The sequence below is a fragment of the Hyalella azteca genome, unplaced genomic scaffold (genome assembly GCF_000764305.2).
Source record: "Hyalella azteca isolate HAZT.00-mixed unplaced genomic scaffold, Hazt_2.0.2 contig2554, whole genome shotgun sequence".
In the NCBI taxonomy this organism is placed as follows: Eukaryota; Metazoa; Arthropoda; class Malacostraca; order Amphipoda; family Hyalellidae; genus Hyalella; species Hyalella azteca.
This window is the reverse complement of record NW_025932824.1, coordinates 29,053-47,756: the sequence shown is the minus strand read 5'-3', so window position 1 is coordinate 47,756 and position 18,704 is coordinate 29,053. Positions and strand designations below refer to the sequence as shown.

The 18,704-nt window shown below is 39.4% G+C and overlaps 2 protein-coding genes across 3 annotated transcripts; both read right to left on the bottom strand.

Moving 5' to 3' along the window:
• Positions 1 to 2: 2 nt before the first annotated feature.
• Positions 3 to 7,848, bottom strand: LOC108678168. 2 transcript variants are annotated; one of them, XM_018166520.2, is made up of 7 exons: positions 7,720 to 7,848; positions 4,703 to 4,889; positions 4,140 to 4,248; positions 2,680 to 3,638; positions 2,354 to 2,456; positions 946 to 2,078; positions 3 to 709 (listed from the first exon to the last, which is right to left on the bottom strand). In XM_018166520.2, exons 2-7 carry the CDS (start codon positions 4,784 to 4,786, stop codon positions 488 to 490), a joined length of 2,610 nt encoding a protein of 869 aa, XP_018022009.1. In that variant the 5' UTR covers positions 4,787 to 4,889; positions 7,720 to 7,848; the 3' UTR covers positions 3 to 487. The 2 variants fall into 2 exon arrangements, with proteins under 2 accessions (XP_018022009.1, XP_047741565.1); XM_047885609.1 differs by lacking the exon at positions 7,720 to 7,848 and adding an exon at positions 6,219 to 6,241.
• Positions 7,849 to 11,896: 4,048 nt separating this feature from the next.
• On the bottom strand, positions 11,897 to 14,482 carry LOC108678176 (proton-coupled amino acid transporter 2-like). Its single transcript, XM_018166534.2, has 2 exons — positions 12,865 to 14,482; positions 11,897 to 12,526 (listed from the first exon to the last, which is right to left on the bottom strand). Exons 1-2 carry the CDS (start codon positions 14,370 to 14,372, stop codon positions 12,388 to 12,390), a joined length of 1,647 nt encoding a protein of 548 aa, XP_018022023.1. The 5' UTR covers positions 14,373 to 14,482; the 3' UTR covers positions 11,897 to 12,387.
• Positions 14,483 to 18,704: the final 4,222 nt, after the last annotated feature.

Genomic DNA, 18,704 nt, shown 5'->3' with positions numbered 1-18,704 from the left:
TGTATTGATACAAAAGTTTTCTGAGCGCAGGACCCAATGTTGCGCAGAAATTATTCTAATGTACTATTATAAAATCTACGATTAAATTGAAGTACCTCGTGCAGTAGGCCACACCACGTGCAGCTGTGTGAACACAATAAAAAAAATCTCCACGCCTTTAACGAATTTGTTGTCACGTGCAGTCACATGATTGACTAACTTCCATTTTCGGTACAAAAAATGGTTGGTCAACTCATCTATAAAATATATCATTAACTTATCACTTCATGGGCGAATATTTGCCAACTGAACGTAACTGAATTTGACAGAGTGCATGTGGTTAAAACCAATTTTATTATGATTTTACGTCATTTGTATTAGTTATCCAGAAACTTAATGCCATGGTCTATGAAGAAACAGAATGCGTTTTCTTGCTAATAAGAACCATTCATTGCCAGGCATACTTGCACTACCTGTTGTCCATCAAACGTTGACACGAATCATTTAATTAAATTTGGAAATCCAAAAACTTGTTCAAGTAGTCCTCCAGTTCGTTTTCTAATACTGTCAATTGGGATTTCATGTGCTCTATATCCTCTGTGTTGTTGCAGCCAGGTTTCCGGAGTAATTTGTTCAGCCTGTAAACTTCTTTCTGCAAATTTTTATACTTCTTGGCGGTAGCAGGGGGCATTTTCTTCAAGCGAACTTCACAGGGATTGGTGTGCTCCGGCTGTTTGATAGAAATGTGTGATGTGGTAAATAATACGATTTCGAGTTCTAGATGCAAAAGCGTCATCCTGGTACACAATGTGCATTACGACCCTAAGTAAATGAACGGTGAACAATTAGCAACTTTAGTACGCAGAATATATTGCAACAAATCAAAACACTCCCAGATACGCTATGGTTTTGGACATTATACAACACAGTATAAATTATTAAAAGGTTTACACAAAAAAGACTTACCATCACCGGCATTTCGATGGTGCCGTATGGGATATAAATAACCGCATTAAAATCCACAATGGCATCTTCAGGCAGAGTATCATTTCCGATCAGTTCATCGCCACCAGCGCATTCTTTGGGTAGATTCTCGTGTGCGATCAGTTCATCGCCACCAACGCATTGCATGCCGGAACTCTCGGCAGATTCACGGTTCGGTGCTTCGTCCGACCAGACAGGGGCACCCGCAACGTTTTGAGGGTAGAATTCCGCAGACGAGGAATTAAGGGTAAACAACCTGGGGCCATGAGACTCCACCAGGCGAACGTTTGACGCTTCATTTTCAACAGGACACATTTGCGAGTTAATAATTACAGGAAAATTCAATTCTTTTGTCGATTCGTAGTAAACTCCTTCAGTCAGATATTCCGGAATGAAAATATCTGTTCGAGTGGTCGTTTCATTCGAACTTTTTTCAGCAGAAGTTTTGCTGACGGTCCCGACCTCAGCCTCGTTTTCAAAAACGTCATCGCTGCACATTGTTTCCATTCCGTCATCTCGACTTTCAACTGAATCACGCTCAGCTGTTCCTTGCACTTTCGCAACTTTTTTAGCCGCTGTCAGATCGATTGTTTCACACAGAGAGATAGATCCTTGAATTGTAACTCCTCTAGCTGATTCCTCATCCAAAGGGTAAATAGGGAGATCAAAAAATAACTTAGTTCCGATCTTCTTCTCTTTCTCGTCGATTTCAATGGAGAAAGGCTCCGTGCATTGTTCCCATTCAGTCTTCCCAAGAGTGGAATCAACAGGTAATGAGGGTTCTTTTTGCGAAGAATTCAGCAAATTCATACGCATAACGTCCAATTCATTCAAGGCCGCAAATTTGCTTGTAAGTACTCGATTGTTTTCGATAAATTCCGAGTTATTTTCATTTCCCTTCTGATTGTCTTGGAGATCAGAGTCTAGCTTTTGCAATTCGCTCACTTGATGTAGATTTCGATGACATTCGTCGGTGCCAGTGAGGTCAAGTTTGTCACTCTGACCTATCATCTCCGAGTTGAGGCGACCTGCCTCCATGTTCTGTACTTTTTTAGAAACATCGTTCCCGCCTTCCTGAGAGTACTCATCTTCGTCCACCTCTTCGGGCACAATATCTGAGGGACATCAAGTGATTGACCAACCAAAACGCGTTTGGTAGTACTCAGTTTAAGCATCAAAACAAGGCGTGGGAAAATTACATGCATTTACAAACGAAAAAATTAGCTAATCAAATTATTTACATATAAATATTAGTGCAATGCAACATTTTGCAATACATATTACTATATTTTTGATAAACATATATCATATTAGCAACACCTTGATTGAAGCCATAAATTTGCACGATGTAATAAAGGGTTCAGTTGAATTAGTAAAGCGACTCGCTTACCCAACGCGCGGCGCGGCTGCTTGGCATCAAATTCTCCGGGGCGCGGCTGATTGTCTGATGATGGAGCGAGAGTAGAACAATCTTTGCCATCTTCAAGCTCTACCTGAGAAATGAAGTCCAATTAACATTATAGAAATGACATATTAATGCTATGGGTAATGATACCACAAAACATAACAGGTAAACTATTGTTCCGGTTTTCGGGTAAATAGTTAATTGTACTTTTAAGGATGCTAAGTTCTTATTTAAAATACTATAATTCATTCTAAATATTGTAAGTAATGCGCAATTGGAGTATTCTTCAGTTCAATAAGATATAGTCTCACCTCGACGTTACAACCGCTCCTCTCCTCAAGACCTCCTACGTCATTGCAAGCCCCTGTTGTAATCCCGACGTCCTCGAAAATTTCTTCGATTTCCTGAGCTGCTCTAGAAGGCTTCTCTAGAATGGTAGTGCCACCTTCAGTTAGTTGTTCTATGGAAAATTCGACGGGATCTTTTTTGGCCAATACCATGCCATCGTTAACGAAATGCTCGTCAAGGGTTTCAGTTTGAACCGATCCTAATTCGATACAGCGATTCTCAAGATGATGCTCATGGCTTTCAGGATACGTTTCTACTTCCGGTTCTGTTTCAAGTACAATGTGATCACTTTTAGGCTCATCATTCGTGAAATTCTCGTCTTCTAATCCAGCAACACTTCCCTCTACGTGGGAAATGATTTTGTCAGATTCTATCACTTGATCACCAAGTAAAGTTTCTTGCGCAGATTCAAAATCATTTTTGCAGTTATGATCGGTCACTGATTCAGAAATCTGAAGATTTGTCTCCGATTCAACGTCACAGACTTTTTTTGCTTCATGCTCCTCGTTGACAACTGTATTAGTTTGATTCCTCTTCATATATTTGGGTTCAAAAATTGAAGTATCGATCATCTGTTTAAGTTTAGGGCGGATTTCAGGTAGGTCGTCAGAGTCGTCGTGCCACATCATCTTCTTGTCTGGAGATTGCACGAAGTTTGCTTTGGGTTCAGCTTTCGCCGCACCTTTTTTGGCTTTCTGTTTTGAAGACTTCGCGTTGTTTTTTAGTTCTTTGCTATTTTTCCCTGCTTGGAATTTATTCTTCTGCTTGCCCTTTGCATCTTCAATAGAAACTGGTGGATAAAAATGATCAGAAGTGGGTTGGTGTTTGTTCTTTGCAAAATTGTTTTTCTTGTTCCCTGTGGATGCAGTGGAGTCAACTGGTGCGTCACTGTTCACTTTGGAGTTCTTGTTGCGTTTTTTCTCTGTTGGATGACAGGAGTCAATTCAAATTGGTTCAAAATTATTTTTAAAACGTCTAATAAATTTGTTTAGAATAAAATTTTAACGCACATACCAAATCAAACTTATTGATGTGGAGTATTCACGAATTTACAAAGCTGTTTCCCCTTGATTATAAATTAAATTATAAGAAAAATAGTTTCGCATGAATTTCGCAGAGTGGCCTAGTGGTTTCAGTTCGGAGTACAAGGATTGGACAAGAAAGTTGAGGGTTCAATCCCAGCTTCCCGAGACTTCCGGGCGGTCTAATCAGGACAAAATTGGATCAGTGCGTTGCGTATCAGAGACGGCAACAATTAAGCCGTGGATATTCCGTCATGTCAAGAATCATCGATAGGTCTAACCATGGTTGAACTTTAGTTCAACCATGAGTCTTAACTGCCTAGTGAAATCTGACATCGCTATGCCATACTAATTACTCAATCACACGATATATATTCGCAAGCAGGCCAATCATATCTCACTCGACTTGGAGAGATTCTCAGCGCTGGCACACACGAGTATGTGCGTCGAATAATTCTCGATGGGCACTTCGTGGTCATGACACTTCACCCTCAGCACGCCCGGGAACGACTGAATACAATGAAGACTCGCTTTAAGTCACAGTTTATTATTCATGTTAGGTTGTAGTGTGGAAATGAAAGCTTCAAAACCCTACATGGAGTATATTATTAATGGTTCCCACTTTGACTCCGAATTTAAGCATTATGTTAAGATACATTACCATATAAAAGCGTTAAACCCTATGCCACGTAACCTAACGGAGTTCAAGCTAGGTTTATTGCCCATCCAATGTTTTTTTTCAGTTACTTTAGAGAAATTTGTGGTCAAGTATGGTTAATATTAAAACTGGAGATATTATTATATGAACTTTGATGTGATGTATCCCTTTATGATGCAAGCTTATTTTGAGCTTTAATTGAATTTTCAATTCAATATTTTTTCCAGCTGCAAAACACAAAATACTGAATAATAGAATAATATGATGCAGATATCTGAAAACGAGGTAGCCTCAGTAACTGCTCACCTGTCTGCAGGTTTCGATGTGCTTGGCCATCTCGAGGGCCTCGACATGATGGGACTTGTCGAAGGGACAGCACGCCAAGGCCATCTTGTCTGGCACCCAGAGACACTCCTCCTGGCACCTAGATACTCGGTTCCGTCAATGCCGTGCGAGCTTGGCTACAAAACCTGCTCTGCGTTCACTTCCAACTCTGGCGATAGAAACTGGTTATTTCAAGCCTTCTGGCTACTCATTGTCCCATGCAGCTGGTCAAACAGCATGGGGGATCGAACAACAAACAGCATGAGGAATAGGAAACAGCAAGGAGAATAGCAACAACCCCAACAAGCATGGGGAATAGCAAGCAGCATAAGGAATAGCGAACAGCATGGGAAGTAGGTACCTAACAGCTATGGCGTTAATGCTAATATTACGGAAATTGGTAGAATCGAAAATCAAAAATATACTAGATAATCATCAATTGCCAACATAATTAATTACCAGTAACGTATTTGTTTGAGCCAGAAACCCACTCGATTGAGCAGTTTCCGAGATTTTGCATTGGCATACTGCATCAAGCGTGGACGATGCCGGCATTGACACTGCCGACGCAAACTACTCTAATTAATATATTGGTTTACGGAACTGTTAACGAGTTTTATCGCCTAAGCTGATTGTCTGTACAAAATACGATCTGAATATGACAATAGTTAGTACACAATACGAACTGTCAGGTACTGTAGTTTTTGCATGACACTATCTGTAGCCTAGTGTAGTTCGTATACATTACGATCAGTTAACATGTAATTTGTTCTTTCATGCCAGGAAAGCGATGCACGAAATTTCTCATTCAGTACGTCATGCAATCGTGTAAGTGGAAGGGAAATATCAGTCACTACTAAAGTCGTTTCCATGCTCGTAACTTGCTTGAAAGTAAGCCCAGTTTCTAAATCGCAATCATATACCTTATCATATCATGGTACTGACGGCGCTGAAGATTAGGCCAGGTGTGGCCTGTGGCCAATTCTTGTACTTTTCGTGACTTGTTCTCAGGAGATCTAAAAAAAAGGTCCTTGGACCGGAACTTTTCAAAACTGACTTCAATTTGAAATACATGTAGCTACTAGACTTCCACCAGGTTGGTATGGTGCTAGGCATTTCAAGTCTGAACATATATTTCTCCATAGCTTTATCGATTTGATTTGCAACGCAGTTTTTTTAGTTTATAGCCGTGGCCCCTGGGGTTGGTTATTGTTTTAAATGCTCGTAATCTCCTTCCGGGGTCTTGTAGAAACCATGACTGCACTTGTATAATTCAATGAGGTCACCACGCAAACGTCGATAACAGAGGCTTGGAAGCTTCATAATCTTCAAAATAAGCTGTACATTTTCGGCTGAACAATCTACTACAGTCCAACTTGTATCAACCATGAGGAATATACTGAAGAAATAATAGTAATAATAGTTTCGAATCTCACACACTAATGATAATTGAAATTTAGTCGTCACTGATCTACAATTTTCGTTAGCGAATACGTACGCTATATCTCATCACAGTAAACGAAGATATTGAAGATCACAGTCGAAAAAAGATCAACAAACCTCGGAGGGATCTGAATAGTTAGTTATCAACCTACAGGAGGCTAATTGACTAGTTCCTATAAAGAAATAAAAAGTGCACAATGCCATAACAAATAAGCGTTTTTAGCACTGTTAAAATTTAGCTTCATATAGGTCAGCGCTTCCTAGCACTGGAGTTGGTCAATTGGAAAAAAATTGAGCAATTCACGTTTTTACATGAACGTGCTAGGACATTCGTCACAAATACCATTTTATTTATTTCAAATTCTGTAACTCTTACTTTTAATCGTCTTCAAAACAGCAGCAGAGTTGTAAACCGCAAAGAAGGGAAAATTTCCAAATGAATCGGTTGGAGATAGGGGATTTAGTTAAAAGTCATCCAGAGCGCTCCTGGAAGATTAGTGCTGTTGAGTAAACCAGTGCGGTGCGTGCTGGTCTCTCACACTTAAATTAATTTAGTACAGAGCCTCAGAACGAAGGGAAAGCTGAAAGGCATTGGCGGTTGAATGCGATGCATTGGCGGAAATGTTTACCCAAAAAAAAAAAGAAACTTCTTAATTTCAGCCGAAATGTTTGGTCAATGCAGAAGTGCTATCCATTATCAACATGACAGCGTAAAAAACGAGGAAAAGTATCCTTAGCTTACAGGAAACCTTTTATTGAGAGCAAGATAACGTAAATCAGAGCAATGTGAAACGTTTTCAGAGCGTTAAAGTGCTTACACATGGGACTAGTATTAGCTGCGAGGTTTTTGCATTTCAAATATGATATTCTTGCGAAAAATATTATTTATTATTATGCCAGATGCAAATACTTTGCAGCTCCGCAAAGTTTTTCACCTCCTCGGCAAGAGTGGCAACTGTGCCACCAACTGCTTGATCAAACGTCTCCTCTAACTCGTCATTACCGTTACGTTCCATTCTCCACCATATTAGTTACCTAGTTAATTAACAGATCTCACTCGACGCCGTCGACGGCTTCCAAATATTATTGACTATTAAACTTATGTGGAACGCTCTCTCGACGTTCGTTTGAACCAGACGCCAAGAGAACGGCTTCGTATAATAATAATAATAACGGCGTACGGGCATCTGCGGACTTTATCAAATACTTTCCTCGTGTGTTATAAGCTTTCAGAATTAGGAGTGTGAAAACTCGCAGCCAATACTAGCCCCGACCCCCGTGTATAAGCGCCTCTATAGGGGGACACAAAATTGATATGAAACTGAAGATGTTAACCAAAATGATATTTAAATCTCGCTGTGTAGTTTTGTATTGAATTAATTATACAGGGCCATATCTCAGCCAACTGCCAGGAGCCGTTAAGCAGGTTACTCTCAGAGGCAAAGCCGAAATAAAATGATTAGGCTACGAGAATGTATGTGCCTTGCAACTGAAAGCTCGGCAGATCAGCTAACTTGTACGTACTTACAAACGAGAAACGTTAGTGTACTACTTACAAACGAAACACGTTAGAGTGCAAATAAGCTAATTAGTGGGTAGACTTCGGTCCTGTATAAATTTTGAGTTAGTTCACAGCAGCACTGGTATTAGAAACGCACAAAAACCGCACAATTAGTCGCGAGCAGTCAGCAGCGTGAACATGAGACAGCAGTTCAGTAATGCGCGGTGACAACTGAGATATCTCAACGGGTCATTGTCTGAATAACACTGCGCCCTCTGGTATGTAGATTTCACGCACATGAAAATTAAAAATGAGTTGAGTAACCAAATTACCGAACGATTAAGCTGTTGACGGTGGATGGGGAAATTTATATGCATATTTGAGAGTTGATGACAAATGAACATCGATATTCCTGATCGCAATTTAGGGGGGGGGGAAGCACTACCAATATTTTCATTCTAATTAAACGCGATTAAAATTTGTCGATAACATTTCTAACCTCTACTATTGTAATTTACGTTTCAAAAGTCTGTGATTCTCAAAGACAAGCAAAATGAACTATACGGAACTTTAAAAATATATTACAGCCGACACCGCTTTCGTCTATAGACTCTATACTAAGTACTACTACACCCACAGTACCATTGACTCCAGATAGTCGGTTATAAGAACCGGTTGCTGGAAATACCGATTGAGTCCCTAAATGCTTAGTCGATTCCGATTACCTCGCAACTCCATGATTATTCCTGGTATCCTGTCACTAATGTTAATCAACTTGACTTATCTTGCATTCGCATTATAATTATTATTAAACTCGTATTTACCCATGAGTCGTATTTTCTTTGCTGTAATAAAACAAACAAATAATAATCAATATTTTTATTGAATTTATTAATATAAGTGAACATTTGATACGTTATAAAGTTCTCCTGCCTCACTGGAGGTTAATAATTATAGCTTCTCCTGACTGAGGCCAAGATGATCATTTACACACTTCAATAAATAGAAATGCACGTATTTCTACTGGGAGCCTTTTTTTCTAGCAACCAATGCAACCCACAAGGCAATCCAAGTTAGCGAAAATTTCGTAAAGAATGAAATGCGAATTTTTCTCGAGCGTTATTTATAACAACTGAAGACTATCTTGAGTTGAAGTACCGTCTATTTATGCACTTGTAACGAAAATATTGATTTAATGGAAAAGACCTACATAATAAACAATATGATAGTTTAACGACATGACGCCCCAGGCCGACTTTTTTCGAGAATGTAAGCTTCGCCGCTATCATTTTTCCGCGATAAAATAAGCTTGAAAGCGACCTAGTATTTTGAACTACAATTAAATTGAGACTGAATACTTCCCTAACGATCGCTGATTCGTTACTTTCTAGCATAATTCGTTACTTTCCTAACGAATTATGAAAACGACTGGTTCAACAAGAAACGTCCTGCCAGGAGACAAACATCCTGTAGAGTACAAAAAAGATTTGCCTATAAATTAACGCCGTGTGCGGCATCAAACGCCGTGCGTGGCAACAAGCACCGTGCGTGGCATCAAACGCCGTGCGTGGCAACAAGCACCGTGCGTGGCAACAAGCACCGTACGTGGCAACAAGCATCGTGGCAACAAGCACCGTGCGTGGCAACAAGCACCGTGCGTGGCAACAAGCACCGTGCGTGGCAACAAGCACTATGCGTGGCAACAAGCACCGTACGTGGCAACAACCACCGTGCGTGGCAACAAGCACCGTGCGTGGCAACAAACGCCGTGCGTGGCAACAAACGCCGTGCGTGGCAACAAACACCGTGCGTGGCAACAAACACCGTACGTGGCAACAAGCACCGTACGGGGCAACAAGCACCGTACGTGGCAACAAGCACCGTACGGGGCAACAAGCACCGTACGTGGCAACAAGCACCGTACGTGGCAACAAGCACCGTACGTGGCAACAAGCACCGTGCGTGGCAACAAGTGCCGCGTAAGGCAACAAACGCCGTAGCAACAACAAGCGCAGTGCGTGGCAACAAACGCCGTAGCGACAACAAGCGCAGTGAGTGGCAACAAACGCCGTAGCAACAACAAGCGCAGTGCCTGGCAACAAACGCCGTAGCAACAACAAGCGCAGTGCCTGGCAATAAACGCCGTAGCAACAACAAGCGCAGTGCCTGGCAACAAACGCCGTAGCAACAACAAGCGCAGTGCCTGGCAACAAACGCCGTAGCAACAACAAGCGCAGTGCCTGGCAACAAACGCCGTGCGTGGCAACAAGCACCGTGCGTGGCAACAAGCGCCGTGCGTGGCAACAAGCACAGTGCGTGGCAACAAGTGCTGTATAGCAACAACAAGCGTGATGCATGTCAGGTCCGACAAGGCACGCCTTGTTACTGAACACCGCGGGGCTAAGATGAGCCTCGCCTGAAGATGGCGCGCAGAACATGATGTACACAAGAGGCAGTGGTAGCGAGTCAAGCGAGAAAAGGAATCTTAATTACCAGAACGAGTATATATATTATTGCATGCATACAACATTAAAATAAATATAAGAGATAGGAACATACAATAATTCATTCCGAGTCGTCACAGAGATTAGATTATCGAGTAGCTTTTTACGTGACGCTGAAACTATGACGAATCAGGATACCAACTCTTCAGCCACGGCGTCACTTTATGACCTCCATCTTCACAGCTCTTTCGTTAGATAAATATGCTACGATGTAAAATTAGTATAATCTTGAACGCAGGTAAATTATTCTATGATGCGTGTAATTAAATTACTTCGAACGCGCTCAACGTGGCTCGGTCATCAGATTATAGTGATCGCGTTTGATCAGTGATCACGTTGGAACAAAATTATCTGGTTACATCAACATGTTTGAAATTGATTATAAAGATCTCACTATATTACAAACAGCACATTAGAATCCTATGATCCCATTATATAACACTCGATCATTACGAACAAAATAAATTTTACTGATCACATTGAATTACACTGATCATATCAGGTTGCATTAATAGTACACTAATTTTCAACAAGATAGAATGCCTATTATCATGTTTTATTCCAACCAATACATTGATTCCGTAGAGGAATGTAAATTAACAAAGAAAAGAAATTGACGCACGTATTTATACCAGAGTAATGTCAAGTTCAACTTACGTCAGTCGGCGAGATGGCTCTCGTTAAACGGACCAAGTTCATAAAAAACATAGAGCTTTACAAATACCTATTTTGAATAATACTTTGCCTTATAATATAAATTTATTACAAGTTTGGTCCAAAAATGCTTCTGACTTTTGTCAAAAAGCAGGGAAATGAGTTAGGACGCCATTATTGCAAACCTAATTTGATAAATCTAATTTGGTCTTCATTCGATAACACCGAAGTATCCGCTGGTACGTTGTATTGTTCCATGGTGCAAGCAGGGTTGTGGGCAGAACCCTCGTTGTACTCTCATGTCAGCATCATATTTTACAGCGGGTCGCGTGTAGGAAGACATCATGGCAACAAAATAACCCTAGACGACTGAGGCAGTAAGATAATATTCTTAGCTAGTAACATGACTTAGATGAAATATAGTTAGCATCCTAGCAATGGTTGCACTGTATCACAGAATATCGAGACTCACTTGACTTGAGCAATACCCTGCTTGAGAGCAGGAATTGAATAAAATAATTGTAGCAAAATTCTATTTAACAAGTAGTTATTGTCATACAAGGAAACATGTATAAAGCATGTACACGGAAGAAGCCAATGTTAAGTCGGATCTTAATTCAAGACTCGACGGATGAAACATCCTACCAATGTAATTCACAATATACAATTGTGAGCATTTATATTGTACGCCTTACAGTACCTAATACTGTACACAAAACGCCCACTTAAATAAACAAAGTCATTTATATAGCAATACATCACTAGTTTTCCCGGAGGCATACAGGCAAGATAATAATTTTGATCTAAGTTTCGTCGTCACCGTCGAGCTTGTGTTTCAACGGAAAGGAAAGGAATGCGTCACTAACAATAGAAGTCGTAAGGAAATTCCGAGTAAAAATTGATTACATTGCATCTGTAAAGCAGATCATGGATGAATGCATCCAAACGAATGCATGTATATACAGAACCCGCAAAAAAACTTTTTAGAATGCAAAAATTTATTAGATAAGTTTCCCAAAACGATCACAGAATTGAGTTTAAAATTCATTTTATTCAAGAAGAAAAAAGCAAGAAGCTACAAATAGAATGAAACACTAGCAGGACCCAAAGCATCCGCTCAGCAAGAGGCTCGTAAACAGCACGGCAGCTCTCGTGAGACTTGGCATAATGAACGAACAAATGCTACACAAATGAAACATTAGAATGTTCACTACAAGGACAGGTATGGCAAGAATTATGAAGCTGACGAGCTAAGAAATTATTTTCATCGAGATACAAACACTAGGTGGTTCTTCAGTAGCAGAATGTATGAGCTTTATTAAGCTTGAAAACTGCGAAAATATTGATGCTAAGTTTCATGTCATTTTCAGATACCGACAGAGAGAATAATACTTTAAAATCGTAAAAAAACGAAATGCAAAACTCGTACTTGATGGCCAGCAACGGTAGCTGCACGACGAAGTTATTAGAATTTTTAAATTAAATTGCATGGATAATCAGTACAGCTTTTCCATCACCCTATAATGTGAACACAAACTCGAGCGAGGCGGCGGATAAAAGCTTCCTTATAACGGGATATTGCCGCCAGTAGGATGCTGTAACGCCCTGATGATGGCTGCGAGGCTGTAGTAGGAGCCCGTCACGAAACACACCACGCCAAACACCATGATCAGCATATTCTTGGTCAGGCTCAAGCAACTTATCCTGAAAACACGGCAGAAAAATAAACATTGAGTTAAGGGCTTGCATGAAAATAAACATGAAAGTCAAGTTAATACAGAAAAAATAAATAAATTTTTTTTATCAATATTGGGTATAAATAGAAGGCATAGATATTCTTTTTAGTATTTAAAATTTAAAAAAAAAGAATCACTTTATCGCAAGCGAAATAAAAACAGAAGATAATATTCTAATTTATTGACAATTTTGAATGAACGAGCCGTCAAGATGTGCAGGTGTATAAAAGTAAGAAAAAGCTAGAAATAAATTCCAACATAAAATTGACAGAATTCTGAAATCTCACAATTTTGGTCCCAACTCACGTGTCATAGAAAGTAAGGGAATGTAGCAGCGGAGGGAAGATGAGGGCAAGCGTTGATGACGCCATGGCCCCCACGAGGGAAATGAAGAGCCCGATGTGTGGAACAATGGACGCAAATATCAGCGTAACCAGCACCAGCAGCGCCCTGAAGACGTAAATCGCGTTCTTGCGGCGTGTGTAGCGCGAAAATTTTGCCACCAGATGCGGCCAAGTGAGCTCGACGGGCACGTATAGCATGAGTGCGTACGTCAAGAAAATGGCAACGACAAATATCACGGAAATGCTCATGGCCAGAGGCTCCTCTCTTGGCAGGTTGAGAGTGATGGATCCTTGCACTAGATCTCCGTACTTGAGGTAGCCATAGAACCCCATTCCAATATATAGACAAGTCACAAGAACCATGGCAGTGTTCAATACGCCATTGATGCCTCCTAGATCTTCTGGATTTTGCATATTTCGCTGCAGTGGAAGTACAACACCAATCCCTTCAAAGGCATAGATACTAGTGGACAAAAACAGTGGCAAGTCTTCCCAAGAAGAAAACTGCTTTCTGTCTTCTGCATTAGGAAGATCATGCAGTAAATAAGTCAAAATTAACACCAAGCCAACCAATATCAAAACGTTGCTGGCAAGAGAAGGGTAGTAAAGTTTCGTGAGAGTTTTGACCATTGATAGCGCAAGTATTGGTAAACTGACGATTGCAATGTAAGCATGCAAGTCCCACACAGCCCCCGGAGATAAAACATCCACAACTTGCTTAATGTTGGTCGCTATAAAGACGATGTACACACAGCAGAATCCAAGCTGGGTAATTACGAGGAAGCTGTTGAGGGAAGTATGCGCAAATTTTGACAGAAACCGAAGACGTCGAGGACCGTAAGCAAATGCAGCTTCCCCAACCATGGCAAAAGTGAGACTAGAGCATTGTAGTCTGGCTTGCAGCTCATTAGTAGTCCAGATTAGCAAATGCATACAATGAACACATATAAGAGCAATAATAGGCAATAGGCAACATCCTGTAAGAAGACCAGAGTTCTTAAGGGCATCTGGCATAGCAAGTATACCTGTTCCAAGATTGCCTTTGATGAGATGGATGAGAGTTTGGTTACTACTCGACTTCGAAGGTGAGGTTATATGATGACCAGACACCTCAAAGCCTCGTCTGTCATGAGAAAGCAGTCTTTCAGTTTCTTGGAATATATCATCTTCATCTGTTTCAGAAGGGAGGAGATCTCCTTGCTCGGCGGTAGTAGGTGCAGTACCATATGCAAAATTTGGATGTCGGCCACGTCGCCTGCCACTTTTCTCAGCTCTGATTGGCAAAGCTCCTCCTTCCTCGAGATCAGGATTGATCTCTCTCTCATTTTCAGCGCTATCTGCACCTGAGGTTAGATTAGAATACCCTCCTCCATCATGGTAGGAACTACCAGTGAGTATCTCTTCTTTTTTGTGTGAAGTTTGTTCATGATTACTTGCCACATTTATAGCCTCATTTGAAGATTCCATCATAACACTGGAAACTTTCTATTCCAAGAATCAATCAAAATCAAACTTTTTAAAGAATTAATAGGGTACATGGACTCAAAATTCAACTTTGATATAATAGGTAGCTCTTTTCTGAAAAAAATGAACATTAGGTCAGAGTGGATTACAAATAAATAGCACTGAGCAATAGAGAAAATAGTCATATACTGGTATATGCGGAACAATGTTGAACTGAATTCAAGAATGCTTTATCATTTCTACTACATATCAGGAGAAAGATAGTTACAGATAATGAGAATATCAATGTCAGCAAGAAGTTCATCACTCCTGCACGTTAAATACATTACTTTTCTGGTTTGTCCATCTTTGAGTGAGAGTAGCAGCACTGGGTGTGAATGGGGTGAGAAGGAAACTTTGGTGCACTTGATGGTAGAATGTGGGGCATTTGAGAGAAAACAATGAGCAATAATTTTGAGGTGATCATGAATAAGGGGGGAATGAGAGTAATGGCAAAAGGGATGAGAGAACAAGTGAGGTGTGAATTGTGATAATTGTAGGTTTTTATGAGGGGTGGAACTGTGGCTATGATTGAGAGTGTACAGAGGTATTTGGAGAATGTGTGGAGGCTAAATGAGGAAGGAGAAGGATAAGAGTATAGTCCTGATGAGCAGTGGAGTGAGGAGCAGAGTGGAGTGATGAGCAGAGGGAGAGGTGGGGGCAGAAGGCCAAATATCCTGGTGTTTGTAATGTAGTTTCTGCTTTTTAGGATGTATAACTACGCTTAATAAGATAATATATTTTTAGTTTCTTAGGAAATTGTCAAGTGCAAATAATGAACTTGACTCAACACTCACCACTAAAAATTGCCCAATATTGGTCAGAACTAAGATTTGTAGGGTTTGATTATCAAAAAATAGATATAAAGCTGTTTCTATTGTGTTAAAAAGCTGTGGTTTAGATTAGCTTGTAAAATAGATAATTTTCAATGGTGGTATGTTCAAATCCATGGGTGGAGCAGAACAAAGCACCAAAATGGTGGACCAGCAGATTGTGTTTTAGATGCACAGCAGGTCTTTCCTATGCATCTCTATGGTTTACTGGCAGCATAAATTAGTCAACTAATATTTGGAAATGAAAAAAGGAATTTCAATTATAATCACTCCATCTGGTTTACTGAATGGTTTCTCTTGTTTACTTGCTTGGCTGTGTTGGGCAGAATTTTCCAAAAGTTGGGGGTAAAAATGATTTTTTGGGCAAATAGCCAAAAATGTGCCATATTTTAATTTTATAGAGAAATTGGATATATATATATTCTGGAATATATGGGCAAATGCCATAGAAATGAATGAAAGTGTCCACAACACATGGGCATTTTTTGTCTCCTTGACAGGTGGCTTATGCCTAATAGTCCATCTTTGCCACAAAGTGCACAAGAAACAGTTTTTTATCATACTTCTTCAATGAGGAAACATGAAATATCAATAGTTTCCTGTACAGGCACAGTTTCGTGGAGAGCCACTCCAAATTTGAAATTTCAGCCCCGGATTAAAAGGAGTGGCTGACTATGGAATGAGGGATACATAAAAGATAATTTTGCAGCTCCGTTTCATGCTAGATCACTAGTAAGCTACACAGAACTTTGGAAAATTCTTACTCATTACTAGAACATTGTGGTTTTCAAACTGCAAATTTTCAATAAATTTGGAATATTGCTGTACCAATTGTGCTTCCAAGTTCCAATGATTGCTGCCAATTGAAAGTATTTCATGTCTGTCCTGCCACTATGATGGACAAAAAATATAATTTCTGGATTAACTCCAACTGAGCCAAAAATTTTAGAAATTCTTTTAGTATTTTAATGATACTCCAAACTGGAAAATAGGGCAGAAGCCCCCAGCAAATGAGATAAAAATGCTGGTGATTGTGAACAGTTTCACACATTCCTATGGCTCTTCTCCTATTTTTTCTCAGTGAATACAGAATAATAAGGAAAATGTTATATTACTTGAAAATCACCTGTGAATCAATTGTTTTACCTTGCAATTTTTGGAAAGTTATAGTGGCAAAGGAAAACATTTTTAGTTGCCCTTCCTCAAGTTAATTTTTAACAACACATCACTTGTTTGTTTGTTTGTCTGCTACAAATCTTATAATCAATATTTGACACACTTCTACCTGTCCAATTGATCAGAAATTTTGCACATTTGCATAATGTTGGAGACAATGCTGGAATCAATTGACAGAATAAATAAATTTAAAAATTTTTTAGAAATTAATAAAAATTAAAAAACAATTTTAGTCAAATATTTAAAAACAAAATAGGAAATTCATTAAAGATGTGTAACATTGGAAACACTGACCTCTTTAGGAGCATTTTCTTTAAAAATTAATATTTAAACGCATAATTTTGCTTTTCTTGTAAGAGGGCTTGATGCCCATTAATATTATTTAATTTGTAAGATGAGGACCAACACATATTCTTCTCAATTTTGACTTCAATACCGTCAAATAGGGTTATAACGGAAGGTTTTGAGGGTTTTTCATTAATAACTTCTAACCATGAAACATTTCATTTACAAGTTTAGGCTTATTTTAAAGCTCTTTGCAAGGGCTACAGTATTGTATGGCATCTCCAAAAAAAATTCCATATGCTATTTGTAAGGTGCCAGATGCAAAATAAAAGCCTCCCAAATTACCACTGCCAAGGCCCTGGGACTGAGGTAATAAGGGAAAATTGAATAAAACTTAATTTTAAAAAATTTGAAGCAGACAGAGTGTAGGGTAAACACACCATATTCCGACACCTTAAGGTCATAGCAAGAAATAAATGGCTATAAATAGATCACCGTATGAGCAACTTGAGTTCTGATTGGTTTACGTCACTCTCAAAACACCACACTATGCGCCAGCAATGATGAAACATCACAAACTGTTGCCATATTCATTTAAAAGCCTTTAGAATTCAAATCTACAAAATCGCTGAATTCCGACACTGTGTGTGACTAAATGTGGCATATTGTGAGACTAATTCCAACAGTGCTTCAAAATCATAATTTGTAATTCTGACACCCTGTGTGACAGTGTGTGTCGTAATTCCAACACCCTGTGCCGGAATTAGTTTTTATGTGTCTAAACCGTCTCTTTATTTACCGTCTTCAAGTGGTAAATTAAGTCTAAAACCATCTATCCATTAATTCATTTACCACTAAAAATCAGCAAATACAATGTTATGGGCTGTCACTCTTACTGCTGGAGAGTGGTGGTTACCTTGCTCCCACTTGGGGAAGTAACGCTCCCCCAGTTCCGAGTTAATGTAGTTGTTTTTAGAATCTTGAAATTCATGGTAAACATCAATATTTATGTTGTCAGTGCTCTCCATCTCATTCTCTTTGCCCTTTTTGCAGACCATTATTTTATGTGTCAGTGGTGATTGATTAAAATTCCAAATCTCCTCTCCGCCATCATATCATACTCACACTACTGCCTGTGGTTGGTGAGTAGTAGTTGCCAAGATATAGGTACCTTTTTAAATCACTGCTCATATATTCAGTGGTAAAGATTTTAATGTCGTGTTTTTGAGAATACCGTTATAGATTAGAAATATATTTATCTGTTATCCTGCTTGATAGTTTATTGTGCATATATGTTTTGAAGTTTGTATTGATGTTGTGTTTAATAATAGTGTGTTAGGTGTTGATAATGTAAATATTTTACAGAAGCATCTTCAAGTACTTCAAATAAGTGACCCATGCCCCGTTTGTATGGTTGTACAGTTGCCAGTTTTCCGTTTGCCCGGTTGTCCGGTAGTCCATTTTTCCGGTTGTACAGTTGCCTGGTTGCTAGTTGTCCGGTAGCCCATTTGCCTAGTTAAACAGTTATCTGGTTACCCAGTTCCCCAGTTAATGGCTAAACAGTCATCCAGTAGTTGGTTAGGTTTTTGATTTAGAGTTCTCTCTTAGGTTTAAATTTTAAGTCCCTTTATAATGAAGTTTGTATTAGAATTAAATAAAGTCGAACAAAAAAGAGAAAAACACCTGGTGGACAGGGATGGCTATAAGGGGAGTTGGGAGGCCATCTTTTATTTAACCCTTTCGAGTCTTAAAGAACCTTGAATACCTTCCCTCGCTTAACTAATAAAAACAACCCATTACAACAAGTATACTTAAAGGATTCATAATATATTCACAGACTTATTTAAAAGTCTCAAACCATAATATTCTTTCTACACAAACAGTTTATCACTATTTAGTAAACATAAAGCAAGGTCAGCTATCAACTTTCATGCATGTTTCGATGTTCTCACTAAGCTGACTTGGACTTACGCTCTGCAGATCTTACCATTTTCCGCTAGACCTA